General features: G+C 37.1%; 2 protein-coding genes across 3 annotated transcripts in view; one reads left to right on the top strand and one right to left on the bottom strand.

Annotated features, from left to right (window-relative positions):
* Positions 1–21,378, top strand: part of adam22 (ADAM metallopeptidase domain 22) — a 90,692-nt gene that overhangs the window by 46,563 nt on the left and 22,751 nt on the right. For both annotated transcript variants that reach the window (XM_059340304.1, XM_059340302.1), the window contains exons 7-16: positions 7,996–8,062; positions 8,166–8,242; positions 8,902–8,976; positions 9,568–9,639; positions 13,290–13,456; positions 13,543–13,627; positions 15,135–15,225; positions 15,317–15,368; positions 20,358–20,457; positions 20,533–20,604. In XM_059340304.1, coding sequence (XP_059196287.1) covers positions 7,996–8,062; positions 8,166–8,242; positions 8,902–8,976; positions 9,568–9,639; positions 13,290–13,456; positions 13,543–13,627; positions 15,135–15,225; positions 15,317–15,368; positions 20,358–20,457; positions 20,533–20,604 — 858 coding nt within the window. The remainder of the gene's footprint in view (positions 1–7,995; positions 8,063–8,165; positions 8,243–8,901; positions 8,977–9,567; positions 9,640–13,289; positions 13,457–13,542; positions 13,628–15,134; positions 15,226–15,316; positions 15,369–20,357; positions 20,458–20,532; positions 20,605–21,378) is intronic.
* cldn12 (claudin 12) lies at positions 2,396–6,423 on the bottom strand. The gene is made up of 3 exons (XM_059340305.1): positions 6,265–6,423; positions 4,561–4,817; positions 2,396–4,469 (listed from the first exon to the last, which is right to left on the bottom strand). Exons 2-3 carry the CDS (start codon positions 4,777–4,779, stop codon positions 3,621–3,623), a joined length of 1,068 nt encoding a protein of 355 aa, XP_059196288.1. The 5' UTR covers positions 4,780–4,817; positions 6,265–6,423; the 3' UTR covers positions 2,396–3,620.

The raw sequence follows: 21,378 nt of genomic DNA, 5'->3' as shown, positions 1-21,378 counted from the left end.
ACGTGTTGGAAAAAGTGGAATTTAGACCTCATGGATATTATCAAAATGATTGAAATCCATCCTTTTGGCACCAAATAAGAATGTTATCTTAAGGCTTGAAATAGTTATTACATTTGTTCAATCTGGACTAAAAATGGCACTTTGATTCCAATTTCTCAAATGTGAGAATTTCTCAGTTTCTACTCATTTTAAATTAAATATCTCTTGGTTTTTTTGGCTGCTAGTATCTCTGCATTTCTGCAAAATACTCCCAAACCTGGAAGGATAAAGGAGGAAGAGGGTGTGGGGGTAGCTAAAGGGTGAAGTGTGTTGATGGGGGTGGTGGCAGGTTGTAGGAGGGTGTGTGTGTGGGGTGGGGATGGAGGGGGTAGGGGGTATGTGTTTGCATTGGGTGCCAAAATGAGCATTTTTTTTATATTTGCTCAAGCTGGGAATGAAGCTCAGTGTGAGTTGGAGTTGATGGGATTAAAAAAAAGGATAGGGGGGTCTCCCTGTGGCCTGAAGCCAACTTGATGTTACTAAACCTGGACCAGTTCATTCACACATGCAGCCAGAGAGGGAAAATGGGAAGCGTGTTACCCCTCCCTGCTTTATATTTATGAGGCAGTAGTCTGTGTCTGAGGTGCCGTCTCCACTGGCAACCCAGGCCCCGCCCCCGTCTCTTTGTAGCATGCCATATGAAAGCCATCTGTGTTTGGACCCTTAATCTCCATCACTACACACTCCCTGCAGCGTCTATATGCTGTGGTTGTATTTCTTCTGATGAACAAAGACAACAGCGGTCAAGAAAAAGCTTTATTAGAATGTTTAATTCAGGAATAACTGCTCCAAAAATGATGTATGAGCTACAAATACAAAAGCAGATATGTCGTGCACGTCTGTTAATTATGGTCTTATTAATCATCAGCCGCTAAACTCTCAGTCAACATGAAAGTGTCTCATCAAAGAAGAAGTTGGTTCCAATTATGACTGCTGCAGTTTAGGCTGGTGGCTGTTAATACAGACGCTGGGTCCACGAGGACTACATCAAAGATAAGACAAAACACTGCGGCGCTAAAAGATTCATTTTAATAGACTGCTCACTGTTATTAATTGGCTCTGGTTTTCCTCTGGAGTCTACCATGTGATAACTTCAATATTTACCCACAGAGCGGATCATAGTTCGAGGCAAATGCCAGTGAGTTTTATTTTATCCTGGTTGCTTTTTAAAGTGCTGTGTTTTGTTGATGGTGCAATGTGCACAAGTTCAGCGTTTCAGCACATTTCAGCCATAAAGGCCAAAAGAAAATCTTGCTCCAAAGCCAAAGCAGCAGTGGTGTTTCATTGTGATATATTACAGTGCATAAATGATTTGTCGAGCAACAGAAAATTGATGGCCAATTAATAATTTAACAATTGCAGTAATTTCAGTTTATCCAACATAATGTTTGAGACTTTCTCTGTTTTATACCACAAATATAATATAGTCGGAATTCCAAAAACTGTACAAAGACATTATATTTTGTGTTCAAACTGATAAACTTTTGGTTTTGTAAATATACACTTTGAATACTGAATTTAATGCATTATGTTCCACAGAATCCCATCTTTTTGGGACTTTTTCTTTTTGAAGAATCAACACTGGGTCCTACGGGCAATTTCATAAATGAAAACATTTTTAAATGTATTTATTTATTATTAATGCACAATCAATAATTCTGTTAATGCCTTATTGCGATGTTTGCTTTCTCTCTTGATTTAATGGAATTAGATGTTTGTCAAAGAACGTATAATTAATTTTATGCACATTGAACGTTTGGTAAATGACACCAAAACTGTCTAGATTGAGAAATAGAACCACAGTTATGATGAAAGATATGTATTTTGTGATTAAGGGGTAAAATGTCCCTTCATTTTTTAACGTTAGTCCCCTAAAGGCAGAGTCCAGGGTGTGAATGGAAAACAAACCAAAGGGCACTGAGAGGTGTACATGTAGCCTTGGTACAATCACTGGTACAAACTGGCCTATGATCAACTTTAATATCAAATCATCATGAATGGATTACAGAAGGAAGTATAACATTTTATGGCAATACATTTCCGGGAAACCAGAACCTCATAAGCCATTGATTTGCTAAATTTATCAAATAAACTGAAAATGTGGAGACAACCATCTGAAACCATCACTGGAGAAGCTGACTCTCTTTTTCCAGTTTGTAATTCAGTTACACTGAAATGTTGCTCAGATGAACAAATTACTGAGCATAAATGAGACTTTGTCTGAGTAAGTTGTGTCTCTATTTTGTTGCAATTATGCATATTACAGACTATAAAGTGGTTAGTACATTTCTTTTGTTATTGTTACACCAGCACAAACAGCCAGGCACATACATTGTGATTTATTTTTTAATAAAAACAAAAAGAAGACGACTGTAGAAAAACCATTTGACTTTGATATTATAGAATAATATCATGGAGACTTAAGACTTTGAAGAAATGTTGATCAACGCTCATTATGCAAAACATGCAAAAGGCAAGACAAACTTTACTAAAACCACTGAAAGATGTTACACTTCATGCTAAGTTGGCAAAAGTTTTGAATCCTGAGCTGTCAAATTAATTGCAGATGAACAACACAACATTTTAACATTAGTTATTACACTATTACAGTTACTAAACTGTAATTCCACATAGTAATCAAAATCTGCATCTATACATTAAATTTAACACAGTTAACACATTTCTTAGTGCCACTTCTATGACATTGACACTTCATAAAAGTATGTTACAATAACTGATTAATTAATACGTTAGAAAATACTCAAGGCTATAAAGTCAGTGAACAAAGGCGAATGTAAACTGGCACAGTATTCACATAATTAGTGCATTAAAAACTTCAACAGCTGCTCCTCACAGGGCAACATTTATAAAACAATTGCTGTTACAAACAAACACAAAATATAAAAAAAGGTGGGTGAGTCACTTGCTCCAGTCAGAACCACAAAATGTAAGATTATGTTCAGTAGTGATAGCAGAAGATTTATACTTTAAGCTTGACACAATTTGAGTATGAAAATAATGTGTCCAACATAAACAAATGTAACAGTAAAATAACATTTTGTTGACACCAGCTTTTTGGCAGCCATAAACAGGGCTTCTTTGATCTAAAATCAAAAGTGGGGATTAATATTAAGCCCCATACCACATGCTAGTAACTATTTCCTTGCAGCTACAGTAGTTGGTCCATTGGTCACTTCAGCAGGTTAGAAGCTATTGTTAAGTGTTCCTTCTCTGCTGGTTAAACAGTGAAAAGGCGAGTTGGTTGAGATGTCTTACTGTTTTTCAGTATTCTGGCTGGAAATGTGTTTATTTTCTTCCCTTTCTACTACTAAGTTGAATACAGTGTCTTTCCTTTTTTAAGAAAATATCATCCTTCATATAGTCACCCCAGGGTTCTTTTGACTGGTTTTCATCCTTTATGATCAGCAAGTCATAGACTTAGGCTGACTGACTGAATCACTCAGGACAGTAAATAGCTCTCTCGTTATTAACTTTCATCTATCATACTCTATTAGTGTTATCAGTGGTGAACTTCTTTGACAGAAGCCATCAAAGTGCCGACATTATCTGCCTCCCTTCTCTTATTGACCCTGAGTCAGCACAGGAATGTCGATCTCTATGGCAGACATCCGTGAGCGGGAGGAGTAGCGGTGGCCGGCGTAGCTGGATGCGTAGCCCTGAGACGGAGCGTAGCCCTGAGACGGAGCGTAGCTCTGCGAGGGTGCATAGTTTTGCGAGGGTGCGTAGCTCTGTGAGGGAGCGTAGCTGTAGGCCTGTGTCCCCCCCACCTCTGAACCATACCCCTCTGGAGCAGACATCTGAGACATGTACACTTGTGGCGGTGCAGGGGCGACCGCAGTTTGAGCGTAGCCCTGGGAGGTCACATACGGCTGGGCGTCAATCACTGTGGGAGGGAAGGCCTGTGGTGGGAAGGGCTGAGGGCCGTAAACTGGGGAAGGAGGATATCCGTTGGCAGTGAGAGGCTGGGCGGACAGAGAGGTAGGCATGGAGGGCAGCGGCAACCAGAAGGGTGAAGGCAACTTTTTACACATACAGTACCACATGAACATCAGCAGGGAGGCCAGCATTAGTCCTCCAGAGCAGCCTATAGATACATACACAGCAAAGCCATCAGAAAATATTTTGTCATATTTGATGTTCATTTCCTTGGTGCGGAAGAGAAACCATACTGAGGGTGCGATGGCGATAGCTCCGCCCAAGAACAAGAACGTCCCAGCCACAAGGTGACACCCCGCATTGTTGACCAGGAATCTGATGGTCTTAATGTCCGGTTCAGGCTTGTCTGAGCAGCAGCAGGTTTTACACATTCCTGCCATGCACAGCAGCAACGCTAGAGAGCCGAACAGCAGGGCTGTAGGCAGACAGAACTGCAGGAGCCGCAGATCCAGCTGGTCCACTTTAGAGTACCACTGAAAACATGGGAGGACATGGTTTTTGTTAGCACAATTTCAGACAGAGAGGAAACATGCAAAAGCAGAGGAGAGCAAACTTCTGAAATACCTCTGAATCATAGTGGTAACATCCTGAATGGCCATCCTGTTTGACACATTTAGCCCACAAGCCATCATACACGCTGATATTCTTGGCATTACGATTAAATGTGACGAGTCTCGTTACACGCCACTGTGGGATTAACGCTGCCACAGCAATCCCTGCCACAGACACAAAGGCAATGAAGAAGGCAAAAGCGTTGGTGGCGTGGATGTCCCGACACGACATGGTGGTGCTGACAGGTACTGAGGCCACAAGGAGAGTTCCTGTTTGAACAGAGAAACAGAGGAAGTTAGAAAGAAGTGCCTGGTCACTGTAGTGGAAAGCAATATGGCCATAATGTGACTACAGTAAATCATTTTTCTGTACACAGAAAGTGTGCACAGAGCTCCTGATCATAGGAAAAAGACATGGTTATACAAGTTTCTCCAAATGGCCCCGTTACTACTGAAGCAAGCTAACTGTGCCACAGACTGACCTAGCTATGGGCAACCCCCCTGTATTTCTATTCACCACAGCATAGTTGACCCAATATCTGCTGTCCCCGAGAAACAATGCTCTCATTTCATTAACAAACAAAGTGGGAATGACTTGGGAGCTGAGGTTGCAGAGCAGGAGTGTCTATACTGTAGTGCATTACATGTACTGTACAGCTAAACAATGGGCAATTGAATTAGATGCATGAGGTCTCTTCATGTCACAGCATGCAGGAGTCACTGACCATGGCTGTGTGGAAACCATATATAAAGATATAACATAAACGTTTAGATATTTGCCTTTTGATGTACTAAAGCCAATAACCAACAATGGCATATCTTCATAATACAAAATGCCGCTAATCTGCTTAGCTGAACACATTAAAAAACGTACAAACTAAATTAAAACTTTTGGCAAAGATCTCTAGGTTTGTGAACGGTTAGGACACTCAGATCTGAGGCTTTCTGTCTCGGGATCTGAGGCTTGCAGAGTCTGCAACATCTTTTGAAATATTATCAAAACGTATCTTTTAAAAACAACAACATTTGAATGCTTTAACAGCGGTATTTATCCTGTTGTCACATGTTTTATTTGATTATTTCACGTCTAGTAGCCTTTTACTTAATTTTACTCTTGGAATGCTGCCATCTTTATTTTCACACGTAAAGCACCTTATCACTTATTTCCTCTCTGAGATGCAGTCATCAAGGTAATAAGTGATAAAACATCAGCAAATGTCGATAACTGATTACTACATCACCCAAATAAAACAATCAACTGTGATAAAACACTCAGACCAAGACAATGTACATATTCAAACACCTGATATTATACAGGAATCCCATTTTGTGATTAACGTTACGCCATAACAGAGTACTAACAGGTATTTGTGAAGCTGTTATTACATGCAACCGCTCACCAGGTGACGCCTGTCTGAGTAGTTTCACCAGCTAGCTTAGCTAACGCTAGTTTATGATAACACTAGGTTAGCTCTTTTGGTCGGTCGTCTGATAAACAACCCCACAACAGGATTAATAGCTACAATTATGTACCCATAAGCCAAATGTTCGCTAAAATCAACCGTCAAAACATGAAATACTGTACAATAATTTAACGCTAGCGTTCGTTACATTAACGTTAGCTAATTAGCTGATCGCTAAAAGTTAGCACAACAACCTGTTGCGCCCTCGATGTGAACCACAAACACGGCGACTACGTCAAATTAGACTACAGTACCTTATATTTCCAGCAGTTAAGTCGTTTTTTTAGATCGAAGGCGGTGTCATTTCAGCTTAGCCCTCCTTGCACCCTTTATCCAAACCCCGGCACAGGCTTTCCTCTCCGGTACTGTACCGTCTCTAGGACGAGCGTCTACAGGATGTGGCCTCTGAACAGTAGGGTGTTTCTGTCCTCAGTGCGGTCTCCCAGGTGGTTTCTGTCCTCAGTGAGGTCTTACAGGTGCTACCGCAAGCATGCAGAGCATTAAAACCACAGGGATGATACAATTAGACATGTCACAGTTTCTGCTGGCTTGTTTTGAATTATTTATGTTCTTAACCCTCTGGTATCACTTTAATATACTATGCTTTAAGGAAATTAAGTACAACAATTGATAAAAATTCGGGTGATTCGGGTTTAAATCTCTTAATTAACTTAATTCCTGATCAAAACTAGCAAATATTTTAAAATTTGGGGGCATTTTAACCCTTTAAATGCTAATTCCATTACTTAATGTTTTCAATATGATAAAATATTTGGGCATGGTGCATTATCAAAAAAATATTTAATGCATTATTCATTTTTGCGCAGTCACATTTGAATAAAAACAACAGGTTAATATTTTTTCCACTTTTTGGGAGGTTACATTTTTCAATCAACTTCCATCATGATGAACTAACACATTTTCAACTATTTCAGGATTATCACCCATTAAATGACAGTTTGAATACAGGTTACTGTTTTTTTTATGATTTCATCATTTCATCATTTCATCATTTTCCACATGATAAATTATGGGAGGCTGGGACATTTTTTTAAATGACAGCCTTGAATATGTCAAAGATTAGCAACAACATACATTTTTAGCCCATTAACTGGCTCTGCTACCTGCTATTTGGGTCGACTGGGATTTGCTGATTGGATGTCAAAAATTAAAAGATGTAGGTTATATTACAGTGGTATGTGTATTGCGGACTACTTTGACTGCGGGAATGTGAAGACAAATAAATATATTCATTTTAATTATTACATGTACTAATAATGTTATATGATCGCCACCATCACCATAAGATCATATGATATAAAATACACTTTCATCTTCAAATCTGTTCAGTGATATCTGTGATGGCCTCTGGGGCTATATATTTTTTTGTTACACATGTTTGTTTTCTTTCTGTCTGCTGTACTCAGGTTTCTCTTGATCTCACTGAGATTGCCTGATTAAATAAAGGTTGTATATTTAAATGAGGGAATATCTTGTGGAGGAATACTGTTCATATATCACTGGAGCTGTTCTTGAGCCAAAGAGTCTTCATGTTGGTTTTTCCTTTAATTAGTGGCCCATCTGTAGGTTTGTCTGCTATTGGCATTCAGGTGGAGTAGCAACAAAGTGTTTAGCAAGGCAGCAGAAATCGACCAATATTCTGGCCAAACACTCTTTAATGTTTGTTTTTTGGCAACCATACGAAAGCCACCATGATGTCCAAAACCAGCAGGTTTTTCTGACCATTATAAGACTTTGGCACAGTGCCTAGGTGCGTTTTTTGGTGCTTGAGCCAAATAGACAGAAAAAAATCTGGAGAGGTTAATAAATATCCTTAGCATTGAGGTTGTTGTTGTTATTGTATATCACAATTAATTCTTTGCCAATATATATTGTTCATCAAATAGCAGTTATTGTGACGGCATATCTGACTGTGACAAGTCTCATTCATGAATTGATTGAATTCTGTTTTTTGTGTCTTTCAGGGAGATGTCCGCATTCACATGATATATAAATCTGCAGGACACGAGGGACTCAGTGGTCTCTTTGACGGTAAGATGATGAATGAAGTCATGAGGAAGGATTTCAATATGTTTAATATTAATAAAAACAAGTGAAATGCATTCTGAAAAGTTTTTATGTTTCTGTTTTCGAGGTGATGTTCCAGAGCCGCCTTTTCCAAGCCCTCCATTCCCCGGTTCAAAAGTTGTTCACAGGAGAAAAAAGAGACAGGTGTGACTCCTCTGCAGGTGTATCTGTTAGAAAATCATCATCATCATCATTAGCAGACGGATGCTAATGGACTCATGTTGACTTCACTTCATGATGCGCACATGTTTGTTTGTTCTTGTGAGATTGAGGGATAATTATACTCTGGTGCTGTTTGTCCATACCTGATTATTAAACTGCTTCCCCGCCCGTATATTTTATGGAAATTCTCAAAGCTAAAGAGAGAGCGCTGTTTCCTCACTCTCCTCCCACACAACAGCTCTCCACAGCTCTCTCTCTCTCTCTTCTTCTTCTTTTTCATGAAATATTTACTTTGTGAGAAGGGGCTGCTACCTCGTCTTTTCTCAGACACAGTCAGATGTCTGCAGCTGTCGGTCTCTCTGCTCTCAGAGTTGCTCTTATCTTTATTTGGAATTTGGGAAAAAAAATAGAAACCTGCATAGCTCTGCAAAGTTCATCCTTATTGATTTGTCGTTTCTTTTCTTTTCTTGGTGACGCACAAGACATGAGTTGATCTTTGTGTTTATTGTGTGTGCTGTTCTGAAATTGTCCTTGATGTTGAAACGTCTTGTTTAAGGAAAAGTGAGAATAGTCTTCTGTTTGTTGTTCCTGTTTTTTTTTTTTTAAATAACACAAGCAAATTGTGTTGTTTCTCCCCTCAGGCTCCACATGTGTCTCACAGTGTAGAGGATGAGACCAAATATATTGAGCTGATGGTGATTAATGACCATCTAATGGTAAGTATATATGGTGTGGATGAACAATTGTAATAGCATAGTATCGCCATATTTTGTGTGGGAATATTGTCTCAATACACAAAGTTTATTTGTGTATTTTTTTGGCAAATTATTAACATTCTTGGCACTAGATAGAAAATAGCATTTTCCAGTCCAATAGACAGTGGTGAGCTGAGAAATAAATATCAGCAGCAGTAAAACAACTAATGAATGAAAAATATGTAAAGTTTTATTGCACTTAAAAACAGCTTCCATCAGCAGATATCAGCATCTCATTGTTTCTGAGAGAGGAAGGACATTTTTCAGCTTGCATAAATAGAAAATAAATAGACAATGTTGATGTCGTGACTTTCCCTGCTGTTGGCTCAGTAAAATACTATGATAAATAAATAATGGGCCAACCAATGAATCGGTCTTCCTCTAATTCACTGGGAATTAAATGTTTTTTTTATAAACAATACGTTGATATTTGGAGCAAATTAAAATGTGCAGACTCTGGCTCCTTTTACACTCTTAAATGGCTTAAAATTAATTTGTTCCAGATTATGAATCCTTGGTTGATTTGTCTCCTCTCTCTGTCTCTCTCTTCAGTACAAGAAGCATCGGCTTTCCGTCGGACATACGAATAACTATGCTAAGTCAGTGGTCAATATGGCTGACATGGTAAGAATTGTATTGATCCTCTTCTTGGAAAGCTTGCCACAAGCACTCCCAGGTATTGGAGCTGAGCGCACATTGCACTGATTTCTCATTTAACCAACCTCACTCTCTACATTTAAAACCTCTGCTGGCCCATAATATGCTGCGTGCGGCCATTAACCAGCCAGTCATGACTTTTCAGAGGATTGAAACAGCAGAGGCATCCCAGCAGAACTGAGGCAGATATTTCAATGTTTCATTATTTGTAGCCACATCTGTTTGCTGCGCTGCTGAAATCTGACCTGCCGCAGGGTCATGTCTGTAAGCTGATAGGCCGGTGGAGCCGGGGAAAAGGTCATGCTTTTTGTCATGTCCTTGAAGAGGATCATATGAAGCAGGCTCTATTTGGGACGTTCACATTGATTTCCATGAGCGAGTATAGTTGCCCTTTTTATCCCCAGTGTAAACCGTGGAGATAGAGCACTGAGGCCACATTCACAGTGGCATCAGATACAGCCCATTCTGACTAATACATTTATTCAAGTGCCATACTTGTTCTTGAGTATTTCCATTTTATGTAACAGGAAATTCTAAATTAAAAAGACAGTTTGCAGAATCAAACCATTAAATTATAGCCATTTGGATTAAATGTTTAGGATATACATTTCACTATTTCACTACATTTTAGAGGCAAATATTGTACTTTTTACTGCACTACATTTAGCTGACAGCTTTAGTTACTTTACAGTCATATAATAATAACAGCAAAATACATGATCAGTTTAAAGTGATTCAACTTTTTTATTTTATTTTATCAAACCTCACAATAGTATATTAAGTAATAAAAATGAGCCCTGTCTTTACAGAATTAAAATGCTCCTTACAAAAAAAAGGAATACAAATTATTTATTAAATTATTTAGAATATATAAAACAATCTGACTGGGGCCATTCTGCATAAAGAGTACTTTTACTTTTGATACTTTAAGTCCATTTTGAAGCTGATACTTTTGTGATTTTACTTCAGTAAGTTTTGAATGCAGTACTTTTACTTGTAGTGGAGTAATTTCACAATGTGTTTTTAGTACTTTTACTTAAGTAAGAGATCTGAATACCTTTTCCACCATTTATCAAATATAAATATAATTATAATTATTATGCATTTTGTTTGAGGGCGCCTTTCACGTCACTCTAGTTCACCTTACAAACACAGCAAAAAGCATTAGATAAAAACAAGAACAGAGTCAGCTACATAAAAAAAACAACTACATAAAAACAACAAACCGAGCAGAAGTGAAAATAATAAGGTCAAACAGAAAAGGCTGATCAAAACAAGTGAGTTTTAAGATATAATACATATTAGAATTAATTATAAATTACAGTGAGAATGAATATACAGAAAATTAACAAGAGGAACATTTTTTTTATAGCTTGCAGTCAGTAAAACATCCTTGTTTGGAAAATAAATTGTCACAGTTATGATCCTCCATTGGTTCCCAAACAAATGTCCTGCCACCACATCGTGTCCCTGACAGGAAATATCTGGCACAATAAATACTGATTGACACAAACAATTAACATTTACTGTAAAGTCAATAGTACATTCCCTTTTAATTGATTGACATACACATTCAAGGGTATAAGAGGAAAGCAAATCTTAACTCAAATTCCCCTTTCTAGCTTAGATCTAGTTTGTATGGGATACATCGATCTGTATATAGATTAAATGATAAATGATCATAGAAGTGAAAACATAATTTCATCATCTGTAAGATACGCCTTTATTTTGTAATTCCAACTTTAGAGACTTTGGATGTTTTTCATTTAAATGTCTGAAAGAGCTCAGCAATAAAATTGTCAAATTGTACTTTTGGTGCTTTTTGTAAGTTGATATTAACCCATGGAGGCCTGAAAAACCGCTGGGCGATTTTAAAATAAGCCTCTAATTTTCTGGAAATTCTGGAAAAATTCTGGGGAAAAAAAGTGTCAACTCTTCTACTAAATAATAGATTTTTCAGCCTCTGTAGCAGATAGAAATGAAATTCAAAAAGTATTTGAGAGCTTATACAAATACTACAAAACGATGTATCCGCTTTCCAGGCTTTAATGGGTTAATGTAGCTGAATGTGTAAAACAGGCAAATTATATCTCTTTCAAAATTATTTTTATTGGATTTTCCTTGCATGCATAATTATATCAGCTGTCAGAGCACACATCAGTTTATCCAGTACATCCGTAGACTAGGCAAGTACAAAAGTATGAAAACACCAAATTTATAGTCAAATTATACAAAAACAAAACAAAAAGAAAAAAAACAAAAACAAATAAATGAATGAAGATAGCCATATAAGAGAAAATTATAAGATAAAATAAAAAAAAAATAAAATAAAATAAAAAATACATAATAATAATTGAATAAGAGGAAGATAAGACACAAACAGACAAAAAGAGACAACATAAGAGGGAAAGAAGGGGTTGGGATGAGGGAGGGGCACAGGGGGGTTAAGGTCCAGTTGCTCATAGAGTCCTCAACCAGAAATAGTGGATCAGCTGGAGGTTTATCACTCTAAATGAAGCCCATCAAGTTGCAAGGCAAATTATATCTCATATAAAGCACAGGCCCCTGAATTGAACTGATTCACAACCGTAGTGTGGCAATTTTTGTGATATCAGCAAGTATCTTATCTTTGTAAAACGTGCACTGATCTAAGTGGAGGGCAGGGAGAGGCTGCTGGCGCTGGACTGAGCCTGAATACATCACTGACCACTTCCTCTCTGCTCCGTCAGCTCTGTCTCAGTCCAGACTATCAGCATTCAGCTTAAACAAAGAGGCTTTGCTCTCGTCCTCCTTCTGTGTTTGCCTGCCCCGGTGCCCCGATGGATTTCAATCTTATGAAAGCAAACATTATTATTTAGCATCCAGTTTGCTCCCTCTGTGTCCTTCAGACGGTTTAACCTTATTGAGTCCGTCTGATGTGCTGCTGGCTGGTGGCAGCATCAGCTGATCACGCTGAGCTGCTGAGACACACAGCTGCAGCGCTGGAGGAAGAATTAAAATATGCTACTTAAGTAAAAGTACTAATACCACACTGTGGGATTACTCCACTACAAGTAAAAGTCCTGCATTAAAAACATACTGAAGTAAAAATACAAAAGTACTTGTTATGCAGAATGTCCCCATTCAGATTGTTTTATATATTCTTAATATATGATTGTATTATTATTATTATTATTATTATTGATGCATTTTTATAAGCAGTGTTTTAATTTTCTCAAGGTATGGCTCATTCTAACTACTAAATACACTGTCATGAGGTTTAATAAATAAAAGTCTAATCACTTTTTTTTTATCATGTTTTTTTATGTTAAATCTTGACCTGAAAAGTAACTAAAGCTGTCAGCTGAATGTAGTGTAGTAAAAAGTACTGTATTTGTCCCTAAAATGAAGTAGAAGTATAAAGTTTCATAAAATGGAAATTCTCAAGTAAAGTACACATACCTCAAAATTATACTTAAGTTCAGTACTTGAGTACTGCACAGCTGGAGATGTTGATAATTATGAAATGTGCCAGTCTGTTTTGATATCGATCAGGCTTTATCATTTATTTGTTTTGGATCTTTTAGCTTATAACTTTCAAAAGAAAACTGATATTAAATATGCTTTTAATTCCCCAGATTTTCAAGGAACAGCTCAATACCCGGATTGTGCTGGTTGCCATGGAAACGTGGTCGGCTGACAACAAGTTCAACATCGACTACGACCCCATGGTGACGTTGAAGGAGTTCATGAAGTATCGAAAAGACTTCATCAAGGAGAAATGTGACTCTGTGCACCTCTTCTCGTAAGTCAGAATACTTAAACAGATGTTTTTACTTCTCTTTTTAAATTATTTATTTTATTAAACAAATTACTTTCTCTACTTACCAGAGGGAATCGTTTCCATAGCAGCTGGGGAGGAGCCTCGTATATGGGCGGAGTTTGCTCTCTGACTAAAGGAGGCGGAGTCAATGAGGTGAGTCTCAAACCAAAAACTCTAAATTCAAAAACTCAGTTTTAATGACATTAAAACATCCTAATTATTTTTTCTGTTACAACTTTTCTGAAATTATATGTTTAAATGTGTAAATGGGGCATTTTCTAATGCTAACATGTGGTCAATTTACGGGGAAATCTAATTAAGTATAATAAAAAAAGTGTCTATTTGCATCTGGGTGAGAATAGATTTGGCTATTTACACTCGGTCACAGACACCCTGTGAAGCAACGAGTGGGCAGGATCGTGCCTAACGTCCTTGTGACTTAACAATAACATTAACAAGTGTGCAATGGTGGGAAAAGTATTTAGATCTCTTACTTAAGTAAAAGTACTAATGCCACACTGTGAAATTACTCCACTACAAGTAAAAGTCCTGCATTCAGAACTTACTGAAGTAAAAGTACAAAAGGATCAGCATCAAAATGTACTTAAAGTGTCAAAAGTAAAAGTACTCGTTATGCAGAATGGACCCATTCAGATTGTAATATTTATTCCAAATATATTATTACATTAGGCTATTTGTATTGATGCATTTATGTAAGTGCTTTAATTTTTCTAAAGACATGGCTCATTTTAACTACTTAATATACTGTTATGAGATTTAATTAAAAAAAAAACACTTTTAATTAATCATGTTTGTTTATGTTAAATCTCGACCTGAAAAGTAACTAAAGCTGTCAGCTAAATTAAGTACAATATTTGCTTCTAAATGTAGTGAAGTAGAAGTATAAAGTTACATAAAATGGAAATACTCAAGTAAAGTACAAGTACCTCAAAATTATACTTAAGTACAGTACTTGAGTAAATGTACTTAGTTACTTTCCACCACTGCAAGTGTGTTAGTTAAGGGTTTGTTCTTCAACTAGCTGTTTAGCTCAGGTTGGAAGTCATGGGGCCATCAAACCCAGGGCCGCTGGTACGCCTGCCTGTTATGTCTCGTTCAATTAGTGTTGAATTAGTAGGAAAACGCTAAAGCTTGTTGGTCATTTGCAAAACTAACGTCTATACGTAATAGTAACTTTACGGTTAACTTATAAGGCCAATGTGTAGATATCATGCTCCTTCACCTTGTTCATGCAAAAATTACTCATAATAGGTAGAAATGAATACTTCTGGATGCAATAAGTCACTTTTTAAAAAACTATCATTAACTTAAAATGTAATACTTTATGATTTGTTAGCTTTGGACACCTGGGTGCCAATAGCATCTGCCATAAAATAGATGTGTGCTTGGACTGTTTCAGACTTTCCACCAGTCTGAAACAAGACGTGTTATGGAAGTAAAATAGCCCAAAATCTTAAGATTGACCAGTGCATTAAAAATTTTTTTGTTTTTTCCCTGTAGTGTCTCACCTTAATCTCAGGGGGATGCCTTTCTAACACCATTATTTATTCCAGACTTATCTGATATTCTGTTTATTCTCTCTCTCTCTCTCTCTCTCTCTCTCTCTCTCTCTCTCTCTCTCTCTCTCTCTCTTCATCAGTACGGGAAAACAGATGAGATGGCCATAACGCTCGCTCAGTCTCTTGGACAGAACATTGGCATCTTCTCTGACAAGAAGAGGATCCTCAATGGTACCAAGTTAAACCTTAATTAATCTTTTTTTTCTTACTCCTCCAGCACACTTTCATTTCACCTCCTGTCTTTGTGCTGTGATTTCTCCAGGCGAGTGCAAGTGTGACGATCGCTGGTCGGGCTGTATCATGGATGATGTTGGGTAAGTTACTTTTACAGAACATTTCCTCATCAATTCATAACTCTGAAGCCATGACAGAGACAGACGGCAACAACCAATTGCCTGACAAAAGTTTTTGAGTCAGTTGTTACTCTTTTAGATTGATGTTATCAGTTTCCACACACATTTTAATAATGACATGAATATTGGATACAGTGCTGTACTTTGGCTTTAATGCTTACATCACAAAATACTTTTTTTTCCTCAATAATTTATTATTTACATGTATGAGATGTAATATGATGATATCAATATGTCCTCCATTGGAGTGTTATTGTAGTTTGAAAATTGACCACTAGGTGTCAGCCTCTGTGTATTATTATCCACAAGGCTTTAGTTTATTGAACTTTATTGAGATGTTTCAGCAGTTATGTGTTATATAATAATTGCTTGCTAAGATTAGAAAACAGGTGATAGATCCGTCTGTGTATGTTCCTGACACTGTTTGTCTTATAATGCGTTTGTGTACATCTGCAGTGTTTATGCTGTGCAGGCTTGCTGAGAGCATACGGATGTGGCCGTGTGTGTGTTGTGTCTGTAAAAGCCTCTGCGATGTGTGTGTGTGTGTGTGTGTGTGAGTGAATGTGTGTGTGTACCCCTCTTCTTAAATACTTCTCGCGTTCCCCCTCTATCCCGAATGGGACAGCAGGTGAGCAGAAGCTTGGCTAACGTTGCCTGTGCTGTTTTGAACCAACCGGCTGCCTCGTCGGAGGGTTGTCAGTCATCACAACCTTTCCCATCTCATCCAACAGCAACTGTGGCCCCAGCTTCTCTTATTTATTCAAATGATTTGAACAAATACAGTCGGATGTCTCCTTTTTATACACTGACTGTATTTTTCATAATCATTTTGTACAATTTCACATGAACTTCATGTGTATTCTTCAGTTTTTGGATGTCACCGGCCGATCAGTCAAGAAAACTTTATTAATTTGATTATTCTAATTATTATTATTAACAAGCTCCTTCTCCCTCCGGCCCTTTGAAAGTCAAGACTTTTCATCAGTTCTTTTCGTCCATGTCTAACCGATTGATACAGTCTGCAATGTCATTCTCATCTTAGACCAATATTTGACAACCTCATTTCCCTGTAACAACAGTGCTCTCCCCTAACACTCCTCGTCCAGAGTCTGCTCCATTGGTTAACCATAATAAGCCTGTTATGATGTCATGTGGTCACATGACAGGGGACAGGTAACTCACCTGTGTATGGACCTGGCCCAGATCTGAAGTCTCTAAAATAAAGTCAATGGTATTTCAGACGCTTGTATTCAATGAGCAAACCTCAGTCATGTCCATTGACGGACGTTTCTTTTTATCCCTCAGCACCTGCATGTCTGATCAACCTAACCTGACTACTAACTGTTCTTACATTTCTCACAGGGTTTAGCTACTGTGTGTGTTCGTCTGTGTGTGTGTGTGTGTTTGTGTGTGTGTGTGTGTGATGCGATTAGTCTTTTCACATAAATGTATGCACACAGGGATGCGCGCAGACATTTTGAAGGGCTGTTGCTCCAACTTTACAGCTTTAGGTCGCCCTATCTCTGTGTCCCTTGGAGGCATAACTATCAAAAACTAATACAAGTTTGTATTGTGATTAAATTTGGTCTAACTTCACTCATATTCATCAAGGTTATAATATTTTTGGATTTTTCTTTAGTTTTAGTTTTAATTTCGTTGTGAATTTTTGTTTTCAAATTCAGTTAGTTTTAGTTAGTTTTTAGAGTGAGTTTGCTAGTTTTAGTTTAGTTTTTATTTTTGAAAATGCTTAGTTTTAGTTTAGTTTTTATTTTTGAAAATGCTTAGTTTTAGTTTAGTTTTTATTAGTTTTAATGTTAGTTTTAGTTTTTTTTAATGGGCTATGTGTTGGGTGCCAGATTCAAAGAGGTCATAATAAATGTTTCCTTTATTTCCTTTGGTTTATCATCTCATCCCCAATAAGGTTATTAACTCTTACAGTTCTGGGTGTTTTGAATTGTGGTTCTAGTGTAAACATCCCAGTCTCAGTAAACATATTCACCATGTGTTGCATGTTCAAATAGAAACACTGAATTATGAATGGAAAAAGTTGACAAAAAACGAAAACTAAGGACATTTTCACTATAATTTTAGTTAGTTTTAGTTAGTTTTGTAACCACAAAAAACAGTTTCAGTTAGTTATCGTTTTTTTAAAAACTCTAGTTTTTATTTTTATTTCAGTTAACGAAAAAAAAATTTCAATTCTAGTTTTCATTTACTATAATAACCTTGATATTCATGCAACCACAACAACAAAATAAAACAAATTCTTACCTCCAGTGGGGCGGCTCAGCCAAATTCAGAAAAAGGGCAGCTGCCTTGTGCACGACCCTGTATGCACATATTGTTTGAACATACATTACGGTCGAGTTAGGATTTATAATTTCTTAATGTTTATTTTGCAGTATTATGTATATTTCCTTTCTGTCATCATCTCATGATAAAATTGATTTCCAAGAATCATACAGTGTGAAAAAAATTCATACACTACTGGTATGTAAAGTAAGTTTTAGAACACACCAATTTTTCCAGAATTTAATTGAAAATTATGCAGTTTAATGTCTCAGTGTACTCTGAAATTAATGCACATTTGCAACATTTAAAATTCTTTATTGAGCATGATGTGTGTTGAAAGTAAAAAAAAGATTCAAAATCACATTTTATGTTGGACTAAAGGACTAAAAAAAGACACAAAATGACCAAAAAAAAGACACAAAATGACAAAAAAGACACCAAAAGACACAAAATGACTAAAAAAAGAAAAAATGACTTACAAAGACATTAAAGGATTCAAAAATGGACAAAATAGCCCAAGACTCCATAGAGTTAAGTTGTTAACCCACTTCTTGTTCCCTGAAAAAGGCTTACTTGTATAATTCTGAAATGTACATTATTTTTCAGTTTTGGTTAAGCTTACCTTTTTTTATTTACCTCTGGCAGTTCACCACTTACCTTTGTACCCTTTCAAGCTGTTCATTTGACTTGAACTGCTTGAATTTCAATAAAAAACTGGAAAAATTGGGGTGTTCTAAAACTTTTGACCGGTAGTATATATTCTGCTAATAAATTTAAATTGTGTAAAATATATTGAATGATTGTGGTTCAGACACCACCATGCCACTAGAGGGGGATAGAGTCACTGTGAATGAACGAATGAATGAATGAAGAAATAGTATGAAGCGCTTCATGTACATTATAAAATAAATATACACATTACAGGCCAACAATGCAGTAGTAACTGTTAGAACGGGGCAATAATTCAATGTTATCAGTAAAATCATATATTAAGAATATATCATCAAAATTAATAAAAATAGGCACATACTAACTCAGTAGGCACATACAATATTTACGTTATCACTCAGTTCAGTGAGATTAACAAACTGGACTCCAACTGGTAACCTTCAATACTGCATTACCCAGAATTCAACAGTGCATACAGCTCAGGACAAGGCTTGTTATTCATAATAATTGTGTCAGTGAGCAGGATATTCTTCATTCATTCATTCACATTTATTGTAAAGCTCCCAGTGTAGTTAAATCAAACTATTTTCCTATTATAATATCTATTTGTGTGCATGCAAGTAAGTATAGTCAATGTCTAGCTGGAAATATTAGTTTTTGTTTTTTTCTTTTTTAATTTCACTTGAAACTCTTATGTTAATTCTGGACTTAGTTCTTAATGAAATAAGAAACTACTCTGTACTTTTCATCTGTCAAGTATTTAATTCACACAGGACTATACAAAAAGAGGAAATACCAGCAAACATGTCTTTTTTCCTTTGAGGAAACTTTTTTTAATTGTCTTATGTGCTGTGAAATGAAAACGTCTTTATCATGGCTGAATAATTTTATTCTACATGATAACGATTGTACTTCGGACCAGTGAATCATTAAAGCACGTTTCATCTTATTTTCATCCCTTATTACTGTTTAAAGGGGATAAACACTACAAGATTTTGATTAAATAAAACACTGGTGCAAATTTAGAAATCAAAGATATAAATCTCTGTGCTAGTTGGAACAACTTTAAGCCTGATTAGTTTAGGAAACCTACCTGAAATATTGTAGTGTGTTTCATCCACCATCAGAGCGTCATTACTGGCTCTTTATACAACCATTATCTCTGTAGGCGGCTTCATTTAGCCACATTTCATATCAAAGAACGACAGCCTCTTGCAGCCCCAGTCTGTCTGTTATTGCATTGTCTCCTGATGAGCCTCACGGCCAGAGGTACTCCAGTTAAACATGTGCCAGCAGTATAATCAGCATTAATGCAGCAGAAAATGATATTTAAGTGCTGCTCAGGTCTGAGCTCAGGTCATTAAAAGCATTTAAATATAATAGATTTGCTCAAATTCTCCACATGTTGATTGTGCTTCAGGTGAATGTCATCAAGCTGGATTTTTATATTTTTACTGTAAATGAATCGACGCAATCACACAGAACATTTAAGAGGCAAAGAGCTTGATTTCTGCTCAGAGAAAATAATTGGTTGAATATTGATGTGGTCGTTTTAGTATCACATGATAATGCAATAACTGTTTTTGTGAGTCATCCTGGGCAAAATTCATAAATGCATCTTAGAATCCATTCACATCCGACACATATCTCCATGTGACCCTCACGCTGTTAGCTCTACTGTCTGTCTACTGTACCTCCATGTTGTAGTAAGGATCTCCTCTGAACTGTGAGTATGGTAAACTTGTGGTAAAACCTGACATATTCATGGCACGGTCTTAAAAATTCAAACTGTTTTAAATATGACAAACCTGCTATGGCATTGTCTGTATCACTGAAAATAAATGTGAGGTATGAAAAATCAATTTGTGTGAGTAAAAACAGAGCAAACTGAAATTTGGGAGGGGACAAGCCCTTGTCTCTCCCAGTATTATGTGAAGATGCTGCCTGTGCTGTATCCACAATAAAACATGTTGCGGTTGTGTTGAACAGTTTCTACCTGCCCAAGAGGTTCTCAGACTGCAACGTGGAGGAGTTCCATAACTTTCTGAACAGCGGTGGAGGAGCCTGTCTGTTCAACAAACCTATGAAGGTGCGTGACACTCACACATTTATGATTCACTCAGATACATGTTTAAATATTGATCCTGCCACTTTCCTCTCTCAGCTGTTGGATCCTCCGGTGTGTGGAAATGGCATCGTGGAGCCAGGAGAGGAGTGTGACTGTGGCGGTCCAGCGGTATGTCACAGAACTGTAGATCAGCTATTCTCAACCTTTTTGAGTCGCAACCCCCAATTTAACATGCATGTTGTCCGCGACCCCCGCTCACTGAACAGAATCTCACACGCACAGTTCAGATCACCCAAAAAAAGAAACAAAATGACCAAAAAAGACACAAATTGACCACAAAATTATCAAAAAAGACACAAAATGACCAAAAAAGACACAAAATGACCAGAAAAGACACAAAATTACCAAAAAAGACACAAAATGACCCAAAAAAGAAACAAAATGACCAAAATAAGACACAAAATGACCCAAAAAAGACAGAAAATGACCAAAAAAAGGGATCAAAATGACCAAGAAAGACACCAATTGACCACAAAATGATCAAAAAAAGACACAAAAAAGACACAAAATGACCAAAAAACACACAAAATGACCAAAAAAAAGACATTAAGTGACCAAAAAGACTAAAACACATTAACCCATGAACACTTTAACACAGTGGAGACAGAGCTGACTTCATAAATGATTTGGCGACCCCCAGAAATCATCTCGCGACCCCAATTGGGGTCCCGACCCCAAGGTTGAGAATAGCTGCTGCAGATCACTGTTGCCCAACCACAGGGTCCCGACCCCCACTAGGGGTCAGCAAAGACTCATAGGAGTTCGCAAGCCCTTTGTCATTTTTAATAGTATAAGACAACCTTTTTTAAAAAAAATATATACAGCTGACCTCTGGATTTTATGCATGTCTGTGATGAAAGCTAAATTAAATTGTTATTTTTA

The sequence above is a fragment of the Centropristis striata genome, chromosome 8, assembly GCF_030273125.1.
Source record: "Centropristis striata isolate RG_2023a ecotype Rhode Island chromosome 8, C.striata_1.0, whole genome shotgun sequence".
NCBI classification, from domain to species: domain Eukaryota; kingdom Metazoa; phylum Chordata; class Actinopteri; order Perciformes; family Serranidae; genus Centropristis; species Centropristis striata.
Note: the sequence above shows the minus strand (reverse complement) of the source record. Positions and strands in the feature narration are given on the sequence as shown.